Here is a 21,868-nt window from a genome sequence, read left to right on the forward strand (position 1 = left end):
TCACTGCTTTCCGTTTATAGCTACTTCGAGAGGGATTAATATTCATAGAGTATCTCACTTTTTTTAATATACACAGAAGACGCAAAAATAGCCGCCTTCACACTCCTCAGTTTATCTTAACTCTAAAAATAACTCCAGCACTGCAGAGTCAAGGGAAGCAGACATGAACAATCACTCCAAGTACTATCGCAGAACAAGGAGAAGCAGATCGAGAGTAGTCGACGCTGAGCTGTTACACGTTATGGCAACCTGAGTTTGCGATACTCGAGAAGAGCCTGTGAAACAGGGCTCCAGAGGCCACCCATGGCTCTCTCCGGTGACACCGACACAGACGTGACAATCTTCACAACCCAGACCATGTTTAACGCTGCCGCACCTCAATGCTGCACAGAGTAACTGCTGTTTAGAGGAGATGCAAGAAGTGACAACGCCTGCAAGACCGCATACTCTACAGGTAGCCAGGATTAAGCCCAGCAGTTAAACAACCCCCTGTCTATGCCACAGAGACGTTCTACCCGCTGCTTTAACGGCAATCCCAAAGCAGCCAGTGAAGATGGAAAACTTTGCAGCAGAACCCACTGCTCCTGCTGCTCAATGATGAGGAAATGAAAGCCGCTTTTTCAGATGTGAGAACTGGGGGGGGGGAACAAAACAAACCAAACAAACCAGGGATGATGAAAAATTGATTTACAGACCGAGTTTGCCCCAGGAGAAAGAGTCCAAGACACCATGCAAATAGATTATGATTCCTGTTCCCTTCAGACGCTACTATCACTGCATCACTCAGTTACTGAAGGGGCTTTGACATACGATATTGCACAGGCAACTGTTACTGCTGAGCCTGAAAAGAGCAGGGAAACTTTAACAGACATTTTATAAGGCTTTTTCACAAAGCTTACGTGAATAGCCACTGCAGAGGAAGGCTAACACGAGGGATAAAGCATTCCTCAACCAATGAGTTTTTACACTAACTCCTGGTGAACAAATGCGCTGATCTGAATGCCTCAGTTTCACCACATCTACACAGAAGCCTTCTTACAAACCTTTACAAGAATTAATGTTTGAACAGTTTGAACAGTAAAAGCATGACAGCTAAGACTAAGCATTTTTCTTAAAGGCTTCTCTTCTATCAGAAAGAGCTCAGTCCCTTGCACACACATCACAGGACTACAGTGGGTAAAGATTTCCTGATCAGGAAAAAAAAAAAAATGTAAAAATGAAGGTTTTGACAGGAAGCCACCAGTTTAAACGACAGCTCATTGGGGAGGGAACTTTGGACTGTGGACAAAAGTTTGTAGTCAGAGACAGCCCTTCGCGTAGCTCAGAACAGAGTCAGGTCATTTCATCTGCTCTTGGCATTACAGAAACCGACATCCTACCTCACTGGTTACAGCTCTGCTGAGTAATGGCTTAAATAAAGCACATTAGCTTTAAAAGGAGGAAAAAAAAAAAGATACCCACCCCAAAATAATCAGCTAACGTGTGAGTGAACGCTCACCTGGGATGTAGGCGGACGAGACAAAGCCAAGGCAAAAAGCCAAAAAGCTCTGTCGCCCACACCCTGGCCCAAGCCCAGATGATGAAGCCAATGGCTATTTTCAAGACGGATGGAAGGAAAAGGAAAGATCTCTTCTACACGCGCCCATACGTGTAGTTTTTGTTTTTAAAGCACGCGCAACAACTACTTCGCAGCACTCCAGCTTACCCAAATACACCGCGAGAACGTAACAAAGAATGTTACGAAGCAGAAAAGGACTTCCCACCCAACAGGCCCCAGGTGAGAGCACCCGCAGCAACGCGCTTCAACCCCGGCAAGCGGCCAGCACCCGATGCCCTCGCCTTAAGTTTGTTCTCTCCGCCAGCACTACCAGGCAGCCCGAGCGGGTGTTCCCCAGTCCCTAAGGACACCCCAAGTCACAGGCAGCTTGTCAGATGTCCAAGGGCGGCACAAGCGCTTCCCGGAGGAAAGGGGCCCGAGGCTTTGCTGACCCGCGGGGAGCATTGCTCACGGACACACACGCAACTCGCCTCCTTCCAGAGCGCTCGCTGTCCCCTCTCGGGCCAGCTCAGCCCGGCGCTGTCACCTCCCTGCTCGCAGAACCGCGGAATCACTACGGTTGGCAAAGACCTGTACGATCATCAAGTGCAACCCCCACCCCAACCCCACCATGGCCACTCAACCATGTCCCGCAGTGCCTCGCCCACACGTTCCTTGATGAGGGGAGTCAGGGGAGCAGCGGGGCCCCCCCACAGGCCCCCTTCCACTGAGCCCCGTGGCTCGGGGGAGTTTCGGGGAGGGCACCCCGTTCCCGGAGCCCGGGGGGTGCGAGCTCACCCCTGCCCAGAGCCACTCCCCCACAGCTGCCTTCAACGCCCTCGGGGCCCCCTCAGGCGGGAGCCCGCAGCCCAGCGCAGGGAGGCGCCGAGCCCCCCCCAAGGGCGGCCCTCAGCCCCGCCACGACACCTCCCGCCGCCGGCACGGCCAAGGGAGGCCCCGAGCCACCGCCCCGCGCTGCCCGGCCCCGCCGGGGCGGCTGCCCCCGCCTCCAGGGAGGCTCCCGGCCGCGGGAGGAGCCCCGCAGCTACTCACGGCTGACGGCGCCGGCGGCTCCATCGGGCCCCGGGTAGCTCAGCACCAGCACGGGGAGGGCGGCCCCGCCGCGGGGCGCCGGGGGTCTCCACGCGCCGGGCGGCGCGGCGGCGGCGCCTCCATGGCCGGGGTAGAGGAGGAAGAAAGGCGGCGAGGCAGGGGCCGCTTCCTCCTCCTCCTCCTCTCCTGCCGCCGCCGCCGCCTCCTCCCCGGGCTCGGGCCGCCGCTCCATGGCGGGGGGCAGCTCCGCGCCGGCCCCGTCCCGGGAACTTTCCGCCAGCGGCGGGAGAAGCGGCGCCCGCTCCGCCTCCGCCATCGCCGCCCCGGGCCCCGCCCCGGCCGGGAAGCAGGGCCGCGGCCTCCCTCCGCCCCCGCTGCGGGGCGGGGGGGAGCGGGTGTCCTGTTCCCCCGCGGGGCCCCCGTTCCCTTCGGAGCCCCCCGCCGCAGCGCCCTACCTGCCGCCGCCCCGCGCCCTTCGCCGCGGGACGCCGAGCGCGGGGCTGCGAGCGCAGCGGTGCTCGCCCGGCCCGGCCCGGCCCTGCGCCGCGGCAGTAGCCCTCCCTCGGGCCGCGCTGGGGCAGCAGGCCGCCGCTCCCCGCGCAGGGTGCCTGCAGGATGGATGACGGAGGGCCGAGCAAAACCGGACAGCCGAACTGCGCTAGGTGCAGGGGCTCCGGGCACTAGGGGTGTTTCCACCCCTCTTCCGAAGGGGTTTTGTTTTTCCAGCCTCAAACCCTTCCCAGTTTCTTTTCCAGCACTGCCAATTCGTCTTTCTCCCACTTGAAGAGAAAACAAACTGCAGACAGGCCCACCTCATCTTCTAGCGTAAGCTTCCCAGCCCTGCCACCAGACCGCTGCCTGCGGGGAAGCGGTTCTAGGCGAGACCCTGGCCCAGCAGGTGTATTTCACCGTCTGTTCCTCCTCCACGGCGGAAGAAAGCAGGCAGCAGCCCTCTGCACATGGCATCGCCTTCGCGGGACCAGAGCCCGCATGGGGAAACACAGATTTTAATCTTAAGAAACCACCTTCATACAGCAACAAGGAAGTCAGACTCCCACGTGCTTTAACTTACCCACGCGGCGAAGCCATCGCTCCATCTCCTGCCTCCCACTCGCTCGCAGGAGAGCGAGGCCTCGCCGACAGCAGCGTTTTCAGATCCTTTGACAAGAGGAGACAACACAAGGTCCAGTTATATTCCTTACCATTAAAACTACCAAATAGGCCTTACCAATAGGGATTTCACTTAGGAGATTGGCTTTCTCAAGACAGTAATAAAGACTGGTCATTAAGGCAGGGCAAATTACGTGGATGGTAGTGTTGTCAACAGGCAGGGCGAAAGAACATAAATCTGCCAGTTTTTAAAGAATATCCCACATTCAGTGCACTTAGGTTAAGCTGGAACACGTTGCTTCTTTCTTTTTAAATCTCACATAAAAATTGCGAAAGTAAAGCTGTGAAGGCAACTGATTTCTGGAGACTGCTCTTTTCAGTGCTGCCCCAAGTCATGCAACATGTTGCAACTAATTTAACAGATGCTTTAACCTACTGTACAAATCTCAAAGCTGAATGTTTTAATTCCTATTTGCCAGTGCTGGCAAAAGTAAAACAACGTCCAGACTGTTGCTGATAGAATATTATAGAAGACAACTAGGAAAGCCTTGACAAAATTTAAGGTGGCAGCAGCAGGTGTATTTCCATGCGAGTTATTCAGTGGATTTTCCTTACCCTGTACAAATAGAAATTTCAGGTTGTGATGCAGAAAGCATTATCAACCTCTCTGCCACCATATGTTTTCTGCCCAAGCTTCCAAAGGCAAACCAGGCTTACTCTGGATGCTTATCACCCACCAGGATTATGTTTTGCAGGTGTAGAAGGACAACAGAGCAGCTCATACCTCTCCCTAGAGCTTTCTACACAGCGCATACGCGCTTTTAAAATACAAAGTGTTTACGTGCAAGCGCGCATGGGACTACCTCTTGAACTACCGTGCTCCGAGTGAGCGGATGGAAAGGACACAGGGGCAGGTATCTCCACGGCTGTGCGGGGCGATGCAGGTGAGCCATAGCTGTTGCCTGAGCAGGTTAAGTCCTAACCTGCGTTAGGTGCCGCTGAGGCAGACCCCACCACCAGTCCTTTCTGAGCAGGGCAGCCCGCGCGTGCTAAGCAGGAGTGTGGCGAGGACAAGTGCCATCCCATGGCTGAAGCACATCACTTGGCAGTGCCAGCGCCTTCTCCAGAAACACTAATGGAACAAGTTAGAGCGTTAACGATGACCTTGCTCCACTTCTCACTTACTCTCCTGACCATCATCTGTGGTCCTTCCCTTATTTCACACATGTCCATTTCCACAGGGATCTTCAGAAGCTATTTACCATCAGGGACTTCCCTTCAGCACGAAACATCCCTCTAAGAAGTATTTCTTAGAGCAACGTGACAGTGCCCCCCCTCCCATGGCATTAATAATCACGGCCTTGCCATGATCACTCATACATAAAACCATATGGGAAAGAACTGTTGACGGCTTTGCCCAATCTCTGAACTGACCAACTGGACATAATGCCGTGGTTCATCTTCATTAAAGGGGTTGGCGCAGCGTCCGGGGAGACGTGCTGTGCCATCTGCTTGCTGGCTGCCTGCGCGGGCGTGCTGATGCGCTGCGTTCCCTCTTGCCTTCAGCCTTCATCCCAACGTTTCTGGAGAGCGCGTCTGTAACAGCGCACCAATTTATTATTTCCCTTATTTATTGCTCAGATGGAAGTTGCCAGAATTTCGCTTGCTAGCTGCCTAAAGCTTTTCCAAGGAACACAAAGCTGCCTTGCCTGCAGATATACGAAATACGGTCAGCCCTTCATTTTTTGCACAAGTGCGAAACACGTGTGAGCAGGTGCTGTAGTAATGATATCAATTAGCATCTCTGCTGGATATTTTCTCCATCCCATGTGATGCCTGTCACACACCACCCTTCCCCCCCAGAAAAAAGCACCTAAGCTGCTTTTTTTTCCCCAGCACTTTACCTTTTACTGACGTCTTCGCAAAGCCACAGGAGCGTAGGTCAGTATTATCAGTGCCGGCCTCCATCGTGATCCCAGCACGGAGTTAATAAAAGGTGTAGTTTCCGGAAAAGCTCTAGTTCCCTCCTTGGTAAGGCTGGGACCCACTAAAAGCCGTGCATTTCTCACTGGGAAAAGCAAGCTTGGGAGGCTGAGTAAGCGCAGGTGAATGCTATCTTTATCCCCACAGGTAACAGGTTACCCATCTCACCTGAGGCCATCAGGTTACAGAGAGCATTGCTCAAATGAGATGACACCTTCAGTGACCCTTCAAGCGAGCCTCACTTTTGCCTCAGCCACCCTCTCGCAGGAGGCCCCGGGGTTCGGCACACCCCTCGGCCCGAGGAGTTGAGCTAGCCCCAGCTTCCCTGGAAAAGCGAGGCTCCAGACTGCGATTTTCATCTTAAAACAGTTGCTGCCAGGAAACCTCATGTTCCAGATGCTCTCCCTTTTGCTACATGCAAAGGACTGCATTAACTCCCGTGCCCCAAGAGGTTCTTTTGATCTTAACACCCATCCTTCCTCTCCTTGGCCAGGATTTCACCCCATGGAAAGCATATACAGGCTCACCCCCAGCTGCTTCAGGATGTGCTGAATTAATCCTTACTCCTGCACTTACCTGCGACTTTTCCTCTTCCCATACAGGCAGCAAGTCCCAGCGCCGACCTGAAACGCCAAGTTTTCTTCTCTGCTGCCATCAACCCTCCTCCAGCCCTTACAGTAGTTTCCCTTGCTGTGCCAGGTGCCGCAGCTCCGCAGGCAGGCAAAGATCTCCACGGCCATTTTCTGGAGGGGATCAATTCCCAATGCTTTGTAGCCTGTTTCTGTGGAGCAATTTTTTTTTTATGATTATGCAGCATTTAACTGCTGTTTGGCCTGTAAGCAGCAGGGGGCAAACCAACGCAGGGCCATTAAAGTCAGCAGTACTTGTCATGTCAGTATTTTCTCCTATACATCTATCTACTATACCAGAATCCCTTCCGAAATCGCTCCACATCCCATGGATCCAGGACACAGAAGGACTACAAAAAGTCTCCTTACCTCTGTTCCCATCTGTCCAGCTTAAGCTTATTGGTTTTCTGCCTCTCCCTTGAACTTTGAAAATTAACAAAATATTCTCCAGGCAGCAATTAACAGCATGTTCCTGGCCGAAAAAAAGCATAGCGTGTAAAGCTTTGCACCAAAGCCCACGGAAGCCCATTTCACTTGCAGAAAGCGAGCAGAGCACCTGCATGGTTGAATTACAGCATCTAGCCTGTCACATGTTCAAGAACACACGCTCCTATTTTGGCTTCCCCCAAGACTATCGCACAAAAAACCCCACCCCAAAACAATTCACCTAGGTACACTAGTGCTTCCGTAACATGAAACAGCATTTACTGACAAGACCATCACTCCCCTTAAGTGATTTCACATGGGAAACAGACAGTAGTACCTTTCAGATGCTACTGGTACACAAATTAAGGCACGGGCTCCCCAAAACCCGTCTCAAACACAAGTGTGGGTCGTACCTGAGACAGCAGTTGTTAAACTTTTAAGAAAAATTAATCAGTCATTCCTCCTTTACAGCCTGAACTGGAACTGGCCACTCCCAGCAAGAACTTCAGTGTGGGGTTAAATGCCTTTTCCCACCAGAAGGCATGGAAGTAACGGAAACCTTTTGAACGTTTACCTTCGAACTGAAGACATTGCCTCTTACCCGTTCGTCCTGTATCAATGCTAGGTTAGACCTACAACAGCAGACAACAGTTAACATATTTGTCATAGATGAAGTGAATGTGTTTATCACAGATGTAAATAACGATGAAATCCAGAGAAGTCCTTGCTTCACTTCTCACCGAATTCAGGAGGGGAAAGAGTATCTCAGGCCACATGGGATTTAAGTAACGGCTTTCTGTTCAGTTAAAAACTTAAAAAGATTTAAGCAAGCCTAAAAGGAGATAGTTCTTAAACGTATGAGCACAAGTAGTTAATCTGAACAAGAATTAGTGAAAATACCATAACCACGCGTCTCGTTCTGCAGCTCAACACAGAAAAAGGATGGACCAGAACAAGAGAGGAAAAAGGAGGAGAAGGCACCGAGAGCTGCACGAACGCCATCCTCACCCGCTCTCGGGAGGTCCCTCCGTCCCATCCCGCCTCCCCATCAGTCCCGCACGGCCCATTGCACTCCCTTCGCTCGGCACATCCCTTGCCGCCTCTCACAGCCGGTATTTACGGTACGGAAAGACGACAGCACCGCAATGGAAGAAAACACCTTAACACACAGGCCGGGCGAGGAAAGGGCCCTGTGCTGCTTTAGAGCCGACACCTTCTGAAAAGCACCCTCTGAAAAAAACCAAAACCAAATATCACCCCACCCCCAGTTTTCTTAAGGATAAAAACCACAATATCCTTCATAAAAATTTTATTAGATTTGGTAGTGCTACTCGCAGCTCTCAGAAACAGAGAGCAGTAAGTATCATCGAAGCTTCCTACTCTTCTTAACTCCCGCGCGAATGCCAGAGAGTTCCCCGGCGTATCTGTGCAATTCCCTCCGAACTTCACGGACCTGGCCCTTGCGGTGAATCTTGGCTCGCCGGAACTTCTCCCGATGCTTGACCCTGGGGTTGCGATCGATCTTCTTCCTTCTGGGCGTGAGGCCTTTGTTCTTGATCATCTGATAGGTCACACCTCTCTTTTTATTTGGATCCTCTCCCTCCAACGCCGCTTCTTCTTCAGGCGTGTCTTGGTCTTCAGTTCTCTTCCTCTTGAGTTTCAACTTCTCCTCCATCATCTTATAGTATTTTAGGGCAGCCTCTTCATCCAGGTCCGACTCATCTGACGGTTCAGCAGCAGCAGCCCGGCCGTCAGCGAGCGCAGGAGCACGTTTTGGCTTGTTTTTCTTAAAATCCAGTGGGGGAAACAGCGAAAACTTCTTCTCCTTCCGTATTTTAACTTCCTTCTTATCATAGTAGTTTTTCAAAAGCATACGAACTTGTGAGGATAACTTTTGATCTATAACAGCTAGGTCATTGATTGTATTTCTGTATGCAACCAGCCGTTCGATAATGGGGTGACTATGAACCGGCATCCTCTTGGACTTCAAAACCAAATAGAAACTGATATTGGCACAGTAGTTCAAGTAAAGATGATACTTGGTCTGCAAATAACGACTGCCTTTGCCTTGCGGGATAGTGCCGTTTTTGACCATTTGCAGCAGCGGGTGCAGTTCGTCCTTGAGCTCCATTAGCTTGACTTCAAAGTCCTCAATCAGCTGCAGGAGCTCAGGGGACTCCTGCTTCAGTAGCTTCAGCTGCTCCTTCTTGGAAAGGGCCTCCAAATCCTTGTCAATCTTCTGCCCCTTGCTATCATGGGTCTTCTGCTGCTCAGCCAGATAGCCCTGAATCACATCCAGCCCGTAATCATCTTCCCTCAACTCCTGCACCAACCGCCTCTGGATGACTCGAGCCTCCTGCTCCTCTTCCTCCTCCTCAGCATCAACTTCTTGTTGGCTGCGCTTGCCCTTGGCCTGGGCATCGCTCCCGTAGTCCGTGTCGTAGTAGAGCTGCTTGCGCTGGCCCCAGGAGAGCTCGTGGGGGAGCCTGGTGTCCTGATGGCGCTCCTCCAAGTCACTTTCCATGGACAGGTCCCCATCTTCATCTTCAACCTCCCCTTCCTCCTCCCCTTCCTCCTCCTCCTCCTCCTCCCCTTCCTCCTCGCCTTCTCCATCCTCTTCTGCGCTGTGGTCCACATAAAGATCCAGCCCCTGTACCTCCTCCTCTTCTTCTTCTTCCTCACCAAGTCCATCCTCCTCCTCCTCCTCGCTGTCCTCCTCGGGCAGCTGCAGCCCCAGCACCTCCTCCTCCTCCTCCTCCTCGCTGTCCCCGGCCTCCTCCCCGCTCTCCAGGGCCGCCATCACCGCCTGGAACTGCGCCTCGTGGAAGTCCTCCACCCGGTCCCCCAGCCCCTCGGGGCCCGCCTGCCCGCCCGGCGCCCCCTCCTCCCCGCCATCCTCCGCCTCGGCGGGGTCGGGCGGCGGCCGCAGGACGGTGCCGCGGCGCGTCCTCATGGCTCCGCTCCGGCTCCTCCGCCGCGCTGCGCTTCCGCTTCCGCCTCCGCTTCCGCCGGCGGCCCCCCGCCCCTTCCGCTGGCGCCGGCTGCGCTTCCGGGCGGGCACCTTAGCGGCGGTTCTTCGCCGGGGCCGGGGCGAAGGGAGCCGGAGGGGCGGCGCAGCCCCCGCCCGCCTTCCCCGTCGCCGTGACAGCACCGCCCCGCTCCAGCTCCCCGCAGGGGTTGTGTGCTTGGAAAATCGCCCCGGGGGTATCGCGGGGGGGTAGCTGCAAGCTCCAAGCTGAGCCCTTTCGGTTAAGCATCTAATTGATGGGTTACATCACTCCAGGTCTGGAGCATAATTGAGTTTACTCCCACCGTGAGGTTTCTGATAGAGTAATACAGACCGGTACGGAGCCCCGGGATGCGGGCAGCCGCCGAGTAAGGATTTCTTTTTTTATCGTGACAGCTATCCGCCAGGAATAATGCCACATAGAAAGAAGAGCGTGCCTTTTTTCCTCCTCAGGGGTCTTGCTTCACCTAAAAGCACAGACACGTACAACTGCTGTCTGTATAGTAATCTTAGAATAACAAGAGAAAGAAAAAAAGAGGCAAAATCGCACACCTGACATCTGTCCCCTCGACCGAAACTTCTCGTTACTCGGTTCCCCGCACCAGACCCAAGTTTCAGACAGAAAAAGAAACATTTGAAAACCTCCCTGGACGCATCTGAAGTACATCTATTAACCCTCCTGAGTCCTTGCCTTCACCAAATAATTGCATCTTCACAGGGACACGGGCATCTCCCGGCAGGAACCAGAGCCGTTCCTAGAGGCTGCGGACCAGCCTTCGGGCTGTGAGGCGAAGGCAGGCTGCAAAGCTGGGCTGCCGCTCGGGTCCGAGCTCAGAAACCCAGAGCCTGATAAATTAAGCAGCCCCACGTCCCGCAAGGGGAGTTTTGCGTAGAACCAGAGCAGATGGTTTGTCCTCACCGCAGACCAGGTGCAGTTCTATTTATTAATACTCCTGTCCGCCTTCTTGTGGAAAAAGACCTGACAAGCAAATATTAAAGTTAACTGAAACAGGGGGGAGGGTGTGCGTGCACAACTTTACTCACTTTTTGGTCATTCATGTGGATTCGGGTCAATCTGATGGCAGACCAGTATCACTTATGAGCCTTTTTTCTGACGCGCTCAGCTTCTCCACATAGTCACCTCTGGGTCAAAGTTTTCCATATTTGCTTTTGCACCAAAGATTTGTTTTGCTTCAGGCTAAGATGCTTTTTCCAAATCTGTCCGTGCCAGTTTGCAGGTATCACCTCCCCTGGATACAGACCTGTATGAGAGCAACAGGAATACCTTGGTTTTGGTTAGAGAGACATAGCATTCATTTAATTTGTTAGCCACACTTTGGTGGAAATTCTCACTTTATACTAGTTGGCCACTAAAATACAGCCACCTCTGCCGATCAGGCTTTGTAATCTTTCTGCCTAATCCTACTGGTTTTTGTGTGAAGTCCACCCAGAGAAGTCTGCAGCCAATTTCTGCACGGTTAAAATTCCAGATAACTTTTGCTAGTGTGACTTACAGAAACCCAGGCCTTCAATGCGTCCCTGACCCTGATGGTTTCCCTCCAACTGCTCTTACAATTAGTGCTCTCATTTTTCTAAAGTCTGCCCTTTCAAAATTCAGAGTCTTAAAACCAGACCAACTTCCACTTGGACTCTCAGTGATTTAAATGGAATTGACATGTCTCTCAATCCAAGGTTCATTTCTAGGAGCAGAAAAGAAAAATAGCACCTACAGAGATTTGAACCTCCTTCAGGACTTGCTGAAAATGTCATCCACCTCTGGTGAAGCTGGAGATGACCTCAAATGTGAGTTAGTTCATCCAGTTCTCAGGAACTGCTCAAGCCAAACCACAGCGGTTTGCTGTAAGCATCAGCGGAATCACCGCTACCAACACAATAATCAGTGACTGTTTTAATCAGTCTGTTTTAATCCACCATTTCCTCTGCTTCTGAGTGAGAAACAAGGAGAAAAGAAAGCCGTAGGACAGACTGCAGGTGGATGGTGTGTTACCTGGAGATACCCTGCGCCCTGGTACGGCTGTCCTCCTCTCCAGTCCTCAGCCAGCATAGCAAGGATGCACAAAGACCCGACTATTTTGCCTCACTTCATCCAGGCACCTGCCCAGCTTCTTACCTGGAACATCCTAGTTCAGCATGTCCAGGGCCAACTGGAGGCATAGGACAAGTGCCAGGAGACTGAGACTACAAGGCTGGTTCCCATTGCTTTTTGAATTCTTCATTATTCCCCGGCTAGCCTCTGCCTCGCAGTGAGGTCGGGAGTCTAGCTCCCCACTCAGCCCAGAGTAAGCCTGGGCTGATGGTTTGCCAGCCCCTTGCCAGACCACCCCCGTTCTTAAGGCCTGCTTCCCCAGATAATTTTCTAGTAGTTCAACATGTCACACAGTAAAAAGGGGATAGTCCATAAAAGTAACAGTCCATAAAACAAATCTTCATCTAAAGGCTTTGCAATCTAGATAGAAATCCTCAGAGACATACAGGTGGCTGAACGGGACTAAAAATAGCGCTCACGCCACCGTACACAGGCCAAAGGGACTGTATGCAGATGTATAGATTTAGCAACCGAAATTCAGATACGCTGAGCCCCAGCAGTCGGGGAAAACCACTAAAATCAACAGAATTACACAGAATATCATTCTGCTCAGTCTGTCCCTTTGGGTTTGAAAATACTCATGGATGCCTCTGCTTGGATTTTACGAGAGCTGTGTTTTTATCAGCGCAGTTGGGCAAAACAGACCAGAACCAGCCTCTTTTGCACAGGCTTTATTCTGCTGCCTGCATCTTTCCTTCTTGTATATTTTTAAAAAGCCTCCTGTTTTGTTGCAAAAAAGGTGACTGAAACAAATAATGCTTTCGATGGACACCCCTAGCACCCCACGGTTAGCCAGGTTTGGTTTTAACCTGCTGCAAAAGATGGGACCCAGGGAACATCTTGCTGCTGCTTCAGAAAAGAGAGCTCCACGTAAAACTCTAGGCAATACTTTCTGGGGCCAGGGAAAGGAAACAAAAAAAAAATTGCCCTCCTAAAGATGGAGCCCTGGTGAGAAAACAAGATTTGAAAAGGAGAATTATGGCATAACCTGATGCCCTGCAAGGAGCTGGGCTCGCACCCATCATTCCCTGCCACCTCCCAGGGGAAACCTTGTGTGTCAGCACTGCTGATGCAACACAAAAGCTCATTGCATCATGCAGCTGCTGCATGAGATGTTTGCACTAGGAGGAAGCAGCTCAGGATGCAGATTCCAGGGTCTTTGAACAGCTCTAGGGTTAGGAACCCAGCCAGCAAGGTCTGAAGAAAGGGAAGACAGCCTGTAAAGTGTCCGGCTGCCCTTTCAGGAACTGGGATGCCTGGCAGCGTTGCCCAAAGGCTTTAGCCTCTTGAGAGCCTGCAAGAGCAACGACCCCAGGGAGCCAAGGGTGGCAGGGGCTGTGGGAAAGGTCCGTGTCTGGTCACAGGGCTGCTGCTCTGCTGCATAAGGAAAAGTTGGAGAACACAGGGAGATTGGCCCTGTGCTGCTAATGTTAACTGAGAGAAACATGCCCTGCGGGTAGCAGAAATTCAGGATACACTGCTGCAATAACCCTGGCTAAGAATGGGCCTGCCAGCACAGTCCTTTGCTCTGCCTCCCCTTTTGTCCCCTGGTGGAGGTGTTTGGAAGCCCTTGCTAAAAAGTGCTGTTAAGACTGGCCTGCCCTTAAGAAGTGGCCTGTTCTGTGCAAGACGCATATGCTACAGAGTCAGCTCTGGCGATTGCAGATTGCATCACACTATTTGTCAGAATTACACAAGCGATCCCAAATACGACACAAAAAACGCTCAGGTTCTCTCCAGTACTCCTCTCCTTCAGGAAAAGTCTCCTTGCCCAATACCTCAGAGAGGTTGCCCGGGACCCTTCCGTATACCACGAATCCTATCAAGTCCCTTTTCCACTCATCAGTAAAGAAACTCATCAATGCAGTGAGCAGAGCTGGAGGAAGAGTTCAGCTTTACCACAGACCTGCTATTGCTTTGTATCTCTTTTACCCCTCCCCTCTCTCACCTTGTCTGCTTTGACTTTAAGCTCTTTGGGGGCAGGTTGAGCCCTTAATATATGTTTGCAGACAATCTGGTGCAAACAAGATTCTGACCTTGAAGCCTGAAGTGTATTTATAGTATGAGTCAAGTGATCTTTAAGTCCGATTGCTCAAAACTAGGAGCCAGAGCTGTGATCCCTTGGCTACCTGGACACTTCCTTGCCTTACACTCCTCGCCCCCAGGTGGGACAGTGCCACTGGCCCTGACATTAATATGTCCCCTAAGGACCAGGGCTGTTTTGTACTCCCTTGCACACAGCAGCTCTGTTGCTTTTTGGTAATGAACAGAATAAAAATGCACAGTAATAGTGCAACCCCCTTCACCTTTGGAAGCCAGAAGTCTTTGTGCATTAAACATGCCTGGTTTCAGTCCCTGGCCACATTTGCCACAGTGTCAGTGCTAGCCTGCTGGGCTGTTTATTTTTGGAAGCAAATAGCTGTATCATTTGCACACGCCCTTATAGGCAGACACAGGCTCTCCACTCGTGTTCTTCAAAAGAAGGGAAGACAAGATGAAGAGCTCTTTGTTGCTGTGCGTGGCCTTGGCTGTCTCCTTGGGGTTCATCCTTGTGGCAGGTAGGTGACAAATCAAGAGCATGGAAAAGCGTGCTTAAGATATCAGCGATGGGTTTTGTGTAATCGGCCATTAATAATTTTAACAGTCAAAAATCAAACCTCAAAGCCTGCTCAAGCAGCCATGCTTCAGTAGTGCTTGGACACCTCAGTGTCTTTCTACATTGCAGAGCTGTGTTTAATTGCTTCCTTGAGGCTAAAGAAGTGATGACTAGCTGCAAATTTAAGACTTTGACAAGCCATTTTTGATCGGGTTTCTGAAGCAACAAACCGCAAACATGCATGCTTGCTTTTCTGCAGTGCTAGGAAGCTTCCAAGACTCTTACCTGCTAGATTTGAAGGCTTCTAAAATCTTCCTGGTAATCCTGCCATATGGCTACAGCCAACTTATTTCTGATTAAACTGTAGTTTATCACGCAACTCCACTGAATTTCTTGGAGACTCTTTATTTAGACTGAGATCAGACTGTCATCCCAGCACACTCTTCCGTGTGGTTCACAGGTAATAGATGCTGACTCTGCTAATGCCAGGTCTCTATATGACAGTCTAAAGTCATCCTCATTCGCATGGCGGATCTGGTCCGCAGGGTTAAGTCCATACTGAAGGATAACCATCCCAACAGCATGTGCAACAGCATCTCCGCTTTTCCCTCCAACTTTTGGAAAAAAGCATCTCATAGCCTAACAAGGCAGGTCCTTTGAAATTAGTGCTTCCTGTGAGAAGGGACCAGCTGTGTAATCCATTAGCTGAAAAGGCAGAAAACATTGAGAAATACTGTGTTGCTTCAACACAGAGCCCAGTCTGGTTTTCCCCATTCATACGCATAGCTTAAGATATATATACATAAGCAGCTTAGAGGGAAAGCCAAATTTGAGTTACACCCACCTGCAAGAGTACTGTTTTTACTACTTAAGTGGAAATTAATGTATTTCGGTCTAATTGAGCCTCTTCCCACTTTAATAAAGTAGCCTCTTGCACCTGCAGAAGAGTTTGAACAGATATTTTTGGAATGCATTTGCTTCTTCACTACGCTGCAGCTGGGTTTTGCTGAGCTTCACAGAGTATTACAGGACAACCCGATATTGGAAGATGAGAAATTTTGTCAAAATAATCTCTGCACGAGTGTTGAGGAGGGAGTGAACACCGTATTGCAGTAAATCATGAGCCAGAAAATCCAACCTGCAGACATTCAGAAGGGCATTGGGAAATTTTGTATTTAACTACCTTCTCCCCAAAGGGACTTTACTAGGTGATACATGGAAATATTGATAATAAAACTCTCTTTCACAGCTTCATATTTTTACTTCAAAAAATATATGGAGTATCTGTACCTTCTATGGTTACTGAAGCCAAGAGCATTATGCAAGGAATTTAATCAGGACAATTTAAATCAGAGTAAAGTAAAAAACCCTGCATATTTATAAAAGAGGATATTAATATAATTTTATAAGATGAATTCAAGCCTGCTCCCAAAGGTTTTGGGACAACTCGCAAAGCCAGTATGATCTGGCTTGAATATTGGCTTTGGATTGAGGGCTTAGAGAGTTGCACACAACATTACATAGAATAGTGACAGACATCAGGGGAAAGACAAGAAGCCAGAGCCTTTCTATAAGAAAAAAGGCCAAGACTCAAGGAGGCAGAGACTGCAGAGGCTTTTCTAGTAAGCTTCTGCTTCAGAGGAAAGTGTTCATGTTGATTGATGAGTTGGCAGAGAGGAAGCATGCAGAGCAAGAGATACTGGAATAAGGGGTATAAAGAGACAAGCACCATTAAACCCCAAATCATGACCATCTCCGTGTGTCAGATGTGATTGTGTATTTCTGCCTTGGCAGGGCACACTGCAATTGGAAGCATGAATGGACTTATGCTTTATGTGCCCGTTTTGCAGTGGCGTTTGTACAGGTGGCCATGCTGGATGCTATACAGAGAAATGCTAAAAGCCAGCCCTTGCTCTAAACGGCTCAGTGGGCACATGCTATAGCGGGACATGCTGTAGAGGGACAAAGAAAACCGTGAGAGCTGTAGAAAGGGTAACATCTACATGCCTGTAGTGGCTTGCTCCACTGCCCAAAGCTAGAGAGTGAAGTAATTTCCTTCCTAATGGAGGAACTCCACAGTGAACCTTTTTCAGAAGGTATTCTGCTGCCAGTTGTCACAAAAACAGCATTTGTAACCAACAGGTGAATTGTAGGGTCACTCTGAGGCATTATTTTATGCAGTTTTGGTGCCTTTTTCACAGTTATGAGGCCTCTAAGGATGTCTGATAATAACCCAGTGGAATGGAAGCAGATGAGACCAGCATATTGTAGGGGCGGGAGAGAAGCGCTAAGAAGCCTTATGTAGAAAACCTGGAATGCCATTTTCATTATGTTGTATGGACTGGATACTTAGGGGCTCTGCCAAGCAATACTGTCGTTGTTTGGTCTTGCAGACAGCTTCACATGACAGTTAAGCTGCTGCCAGTATCAGCTAACAATTAGAAAACGTACAGTACAACTCAGAGTCCGTGTGCTGCTCCTGGATCCCAGCTTCGCTATTGCTCCCACAGGCTTTAAGCACTGTCCCTTTCACCCTATAGCAATAGGGTCTGTTGTTCATAAAACCCAGGAGCTTTGGATGTGGAAATAAAAAAGACAGAAGCTTATGCAATGTGCCTGCTTCCTTACTGATGCATGCTTTGATAACTCAAAGAAGTCCAGCTATTAGGACCAAAGCTCTTAGTCAAAGTGACTCTGAAATCCTCCATAGACATGATGGGCATAGACGTTTTTGGCCTCTTTCTTCTTTCTCTCCGTAGTTAAACCGAGGGACAAGCAGAGTAGGCAAGTCCCCAGAACTGTGAGGTCCATCTGAGCCCAGTATAAACTACCCCATCTTACATACAAAAATCACTGGTTTTGGTACTTCTAAGCAGGCCGAAGGTGCTGTAGGAAGAGTGATGTTGCAAAGTGATGGCTGTGAACTTGATGTTAGCAGCATTTAGAAATACAGAGGGTTGTCAAAACAACCACTTAAGGTATGACTGTGTGCATATAAAAGTAAAGCTGGCTTGTTCGGGGTGAAGAGACCAGAGGCCCTGGCTTGGGGAAAAACAACTAGCAAAGAAAAAGCTATTTCAAATCCATCTGTTTGCACATTAAGAAGGCATTGCATGCCACCAGGAACATTCACAAAGCCTCTAGGTGACAGATGGGATGTTTTAGCCTGTTTTGACTGAATTTCATATTGAATAACATGCTAAAAGTACAGGAGACATAGCCAAGCCGGTTCTTCTCTATTTGAGTAAACTCCTCAGCTGCCAAACTCAACTTCAGTACCAACAAAAGACCAGAAAATCAGGACTGGAGTTTTCCCTGCAAACCACAACCATTGCAAGGGCCACTTACCTTCACTGCCAGCAGAGCGGGCTGCCCTCTTGCTGGGTCCTGCAGTGCTTTTTGGCATCTGTTCCCTCAGGGACCTGAAAGACAACATAGCACTCAAGGAGAACTGCCACACTGGCAAGGTCAGAGACATTTATTTAGAGGCCAGATCCAACCTAGGGTTTGGACAGCTAGAATAGTCTTGGTGCATGGTAGGGGAATTGGGTAACCTCCCTCAGTTAAGGTAAAAGCAACACTTCAGCTGCCAGGTATAGCTCGAGGCTTGCAAGGGGACTTTCTTCCCATTTCATGAGAAACCCCTGCATGTTTGCCTCTCTCTCCAGCAGCACAGTGTTGAGGTTCATTGTTTTCTCCTTCCCAGTCCCATCGCCTCCATGTACAGAAGCATACCATAGACTGAGCAGGTAAGACAGCTGAACTCATCTTTGCCAAGACACTCATGTACCTGTTGAAACCTGGACTTTTATCAATCAAGATGCCATAATGGTGCATTTCTGGCATTCTCATCACTTGGCTTTCTGCTAGAGCAGGTTTCAAGGTTTCTCTTCTTGACCCCAGGTTTGCATATCCTGTGCTTGCAGGTTATCCATGGGACTCTGATGACAAAGAGTACGTGCTGGTCAATAACAAGTGTCAGTGTGTAACAGTGACCTCAAAGTTCGTCCCCTCCAAAGAAAATCCTGGTGAAGAAATCCTGGAGAGAAACATACGCATCGTGTAAGTGGCAGACAAGTGTTACACGGAGATGGTGAATAGGAGATGAAGCATTACAGCAGCTCTTTTCTTAGCAGTATTTCCCATATCCTGGCATTGATGACATGAGTTTTTTCCCCATAGGCTGTTTTCTATGGTATCCTGGAATAATTCCTATTTTCTTCGTGTTTTCCTAGCTCACATGAAGCTATCTAGTGTTTGTCCCTTCAGATACCAAGAGCATCTCCATGTTTTAAGCGGTGCAGTAGTAACTTTACAGAATAGGCTGGGGAAGTAGAGTGTAATGTTTCTACAGCTGATCTAATCTGAAACCAAATTGGGCCCATGACACTGGACTCATTTACCAATCTGTTAGCAAGCCTGCTGTTTTATAGGCTGGGAAAACTAGTTAATACCTGAACTAACAGGAAAGGTTAATCCTATGAGGCAGATCTCAGTTCAAAAGTAGGATTTTGTCCTCTTTATTTACACAAACCTTACAGAAGTGTGTGTCTCTCTCTCAGAAACATGGACCAAGTTCAGGTTCAGAGCTGCAGGAGTTCTGGTAGGGCTCACAACAGGAGAAACACTGAACACCTCTGTCTATGTCCTGCAAGTCTCTCAGGCACCTGCCAGCTCAGAGTTTAAAGAAAAGGATTATCAGCACTGTCACCTTGAAAGCAGCACTTTCAGAAACTGCTGCCTTCCTCTCAGGGAGGGTTGTTGCCTTTGAGGGCACAGAAGGGCCAAGATCTGCCCTTTCTGGCCTTTGCTGTGGCAGAGGGTCAGAAACCAAATAACCTGAAGAACAAGATGAGAGTTGAGAATTGTTCACAGCAGAGTAGTCCCTTGTTTAATATGCAGTTTTCATGAGAGCAATTCTTTTCCCTCCTTTGCAGAGTCCCCCTGAAGGCTCGAGAGAATATCTCTGACCCCACATCCCCACTCAGAACCACTTTTGTCTACCGCATGACGGAACTGTAAGTAGTTTTATTTATTAAGTCAATTTCCTAAGACTTAACCTGCCCTGCAGCATTGCCCACAGCAGCTCAAAAATGTGCTTGAAGGCCAGTAGAGAAGGTGAGGCAGGGTCACAGAGGAAAGTTTTCCCCATGGAGCCTAGCTTTCGTATTCTGTTGCAAGCCAAGAAATCGTTTCCTCCATGATTAATGCACATAAAAAGGTCTCACATTTACAGGGAATGTTTCATGCTGACCCCTGTTTATCTCAAATGTCTTAAATATCAGCAAATTACACATTCCCTGTTTAACCCTCCCTTTTAGGGGCCAGTCTTGCCAATAGCAGTTTGACACCACTAAAAGCATCTGGCTGGGAGTTCCTATGCAAAACTTAGCAGGGCCACAGTACCCGCCTAGCTACATCTGCAGATAAGTGAGGAGGGTTTCACCAGGGGCATCTTTTCCTCACAACTCTTGACACTTGTTCTATTCCCGATCTCTTCCAGCTGCAAAAGATGCGATCCCGTAGAAATTGAGCTGGGTGGTGAGATATACCAGGCCCAGCAGAGCACCTCCTGCAATGAACCTGAAACCTGCTATACCTACAACAGGGACAAATGCTACACCACAACCTTCCCATTCCTCTACCATGGGGAGACGAAACACGTTCAAGCAGTTCTGACACCGGCATCCTGCTACGCGGATTAGCTAAATCCACTGCTGTACTAATGCCTTGTTGCACTCAGTGTTCCTATCCAAAATACATGCATAGCACCGTAGTACGCGGACAACAGTGTCCAAAATATCAGCTCCCAGGGTAATGCCAACTTGCCTCTTCATATTGTTTTCAACATCAAATGAGTGACATCTCCCAAGAATGGCTAATTGTTGTCATACTCTGTTCTCGTATCCCTGGCACATTATCTGCAGTGCCATTATTATATGTCTCAGACATTATCACCATATAGACAAGATCCTCAGCAGATCTAAATCATTAATTCCCTTGACATCAAGGTAACTACACCAGTTTACAACACTGGGGAACCTGTCTTTTTGACAGTCTTCCATTAGTCTTCATCCGAGCAAGGCTGCCACGGACATCAGCAGGCATGTCCATGTACTTCCTTCCCTCCCTGAGCCATCTATAGCAAACCTCTGCATAATCTTTATACAAAACCCTTTGATTTCATAAGCAGAATTTGTGCCGTTATTACAAGTCTGTTGTACAATCAGATCTGAGAGAAAAGATGAGGGAAGAGACCAAGAATTCAGCTTTCAAAGTTATTTTGCAATTGGGCTTTCTAGACCGTTCTAGCACTTCGATGATTGCACGCTTCCAGTTTTCTCCTACATTTAGAGAAGATCAAAAGATGCCACTACCCTGAAGTGTTTGGCAAAGTTGCCAGGACCTCAGCTGTGCCAGGAATAGTAAACTCTTCTAGGACATGGTAGGTATTTCACTTTCCACACTTATTTACTGATATTGATGCCACGTTCCAACTCCACTCCCAGTTCAATTGATAAAAAAGACCAAGTTGGCTTTAATGTCTGTTCTTGTTCTTCATTTTGCATTTAGAGCTGCAAGAAATTCTATGAAGCTGACTCAATTGCAAAAGCAGGACCCTAGTTAGGGATTCATTCCTCCTTTCACAGCAGTAGTCTCTTTCTTCATAGAAAAAACCCTCACCAAATAAAGGCGCCAATTCTGTACCACAGCTTACATTTAAGTGCATTACACTTGGTGCTGCCCATAAAGACATCACATATATGAGTGCATAAGGTGTGCAGCATTACATTTGGGATAGCTGGTATGTTTTTCACTGTTGTCAGAAGTTTATTGTAAAGCCTTCGGCTGTTCTGAAAAGTCCTTATATGGCTTCACACATAATTGGAATAAACCAGCAAAAACCTTATTACCATAATTGTAGCTTTGTTAGTGAAACATTAAATAAACTTTTTTCCTGCAGCAGTCTGTGTATTATATTGCAGTTCAATAAGAATCCATAAGAAGAAGCCGAGTCTGTAATAATATTCTTTCCTCCTTCACAGTGACGTAAGAAGCTCTCCCTTAATAACTGCTTACACTTACAGGCAAAGCCTCCTGTAGTACTGGGACAGAAATGTTATGATGCATTTACAGAAACTATGACAGATTGAGACTGAACTGGTTTATGATTTTAGGATCAGCTCTGCATCACTGAGCTGCTTCGAGGCCCTGTGAGTCAGCACAGGATTGGCATTTAGAAATCCAGACATCGCCTAAATCACTCTTGAAATTGCAATCTGCAGATAAGAATTTTACCTCACTACTGAAAAAAGTGCCTTTAAGACAGGTATGTCGGGGACTAGTCATTCATATGCACAGTATCTGTCCTAAAGATAAAAACAATCTGGGGGGGACAAATTCTCAAGAGCAAAAGACT

General features: G+C 49.0%; 2 protein-coding genes across 2 annotated transcripts; one reads left to right on the forward strand and one right to left on the reverse strand.

Moving 5' to 3' along the window:
- Positions 1-8,039: 8,039 nt before the first annotated feature.
- Positions 8,040-9,691, reverse strand: UTP3 (UTP3 small subunit processome component). The gene has a single exon (XM_009821866.2). It carries the CDS (start codon positions 9,689-9,691, stop codon positions 8,102-8,104), a length of 1,590 nt encoding a protein of 529 aa, XP_009820168.2. The 3' UTR covers positions 8,040-8,101.
- A 4,655-nt stretch (positions 9,692-14,346) lies between these two features.
- On the forward strand, positions 14,347-20,153 carry JCHAIN (joining chain of multimeric IgA and IgM). Its single transcript, XM_009818877.2, has 4 exons — positions 14,347-14,410; positions 18,375-18,510; positions 19,386-19,466; positions 19,952-20,153. Exons 1-4 carry the CDS (start codon positions 14,347-14,349, stop codon positions 20,151-20,153), a joined length of 483 nt encoding a protein of 160 aa, XP_009817179.2.
- Positions 20,154-21,868: the final 1,715 nt, after the last annotated feature.

Source organism: Gavia stellata, chromosome 19, assembly GCF_030936135.1.
Source record: "Gavia stellata isolate bGavSte3 chromosome 19, bGavSte3.hap2, whole genome shotgun sequence".
Lineage (NCBI taxonomy): Eukaryota > Metazoa > Chordata > Aves > Gaviiformes > Gaviidae > Gavia > Gavia stellata.

What these genes read in the sequence shown, in the direction of transcription:
- UTP3 (XM_009821866.2), bottom strand. Translation starts at nt 9,691, where the DNA reads ATGAGGACGCGCCGCGGCACCGTCCTGCGGCCGCCGCCCGACCCCGCC.
- JCHAIN (XM_009818877.2), top strand. Translation starts at nt 14,347, where the DNA reads ATGAAGAGCTCTTTGTTGCTGTGCGTGGCCTTGGCTGTCTCCTTGGGG. An exon ending in GAGAGAAACATACGCATCGT is followed by an intron (nt 18,511 to 19,385) that starts GTAAGTGGCAGA and finishes CCTCCTTTGCAG; the next exon opens with AGTCCCCCTGAAGGCTCGAG. An exon ending in GTCTACCGCATGACGGAACT is followed by an intron (nt 19,467 to 19,951) that starts GTAAGTAGTTTT and finishes GATCTCTTCCAG; the next exon opens with CTGCAAAAGATGCGATCCCG.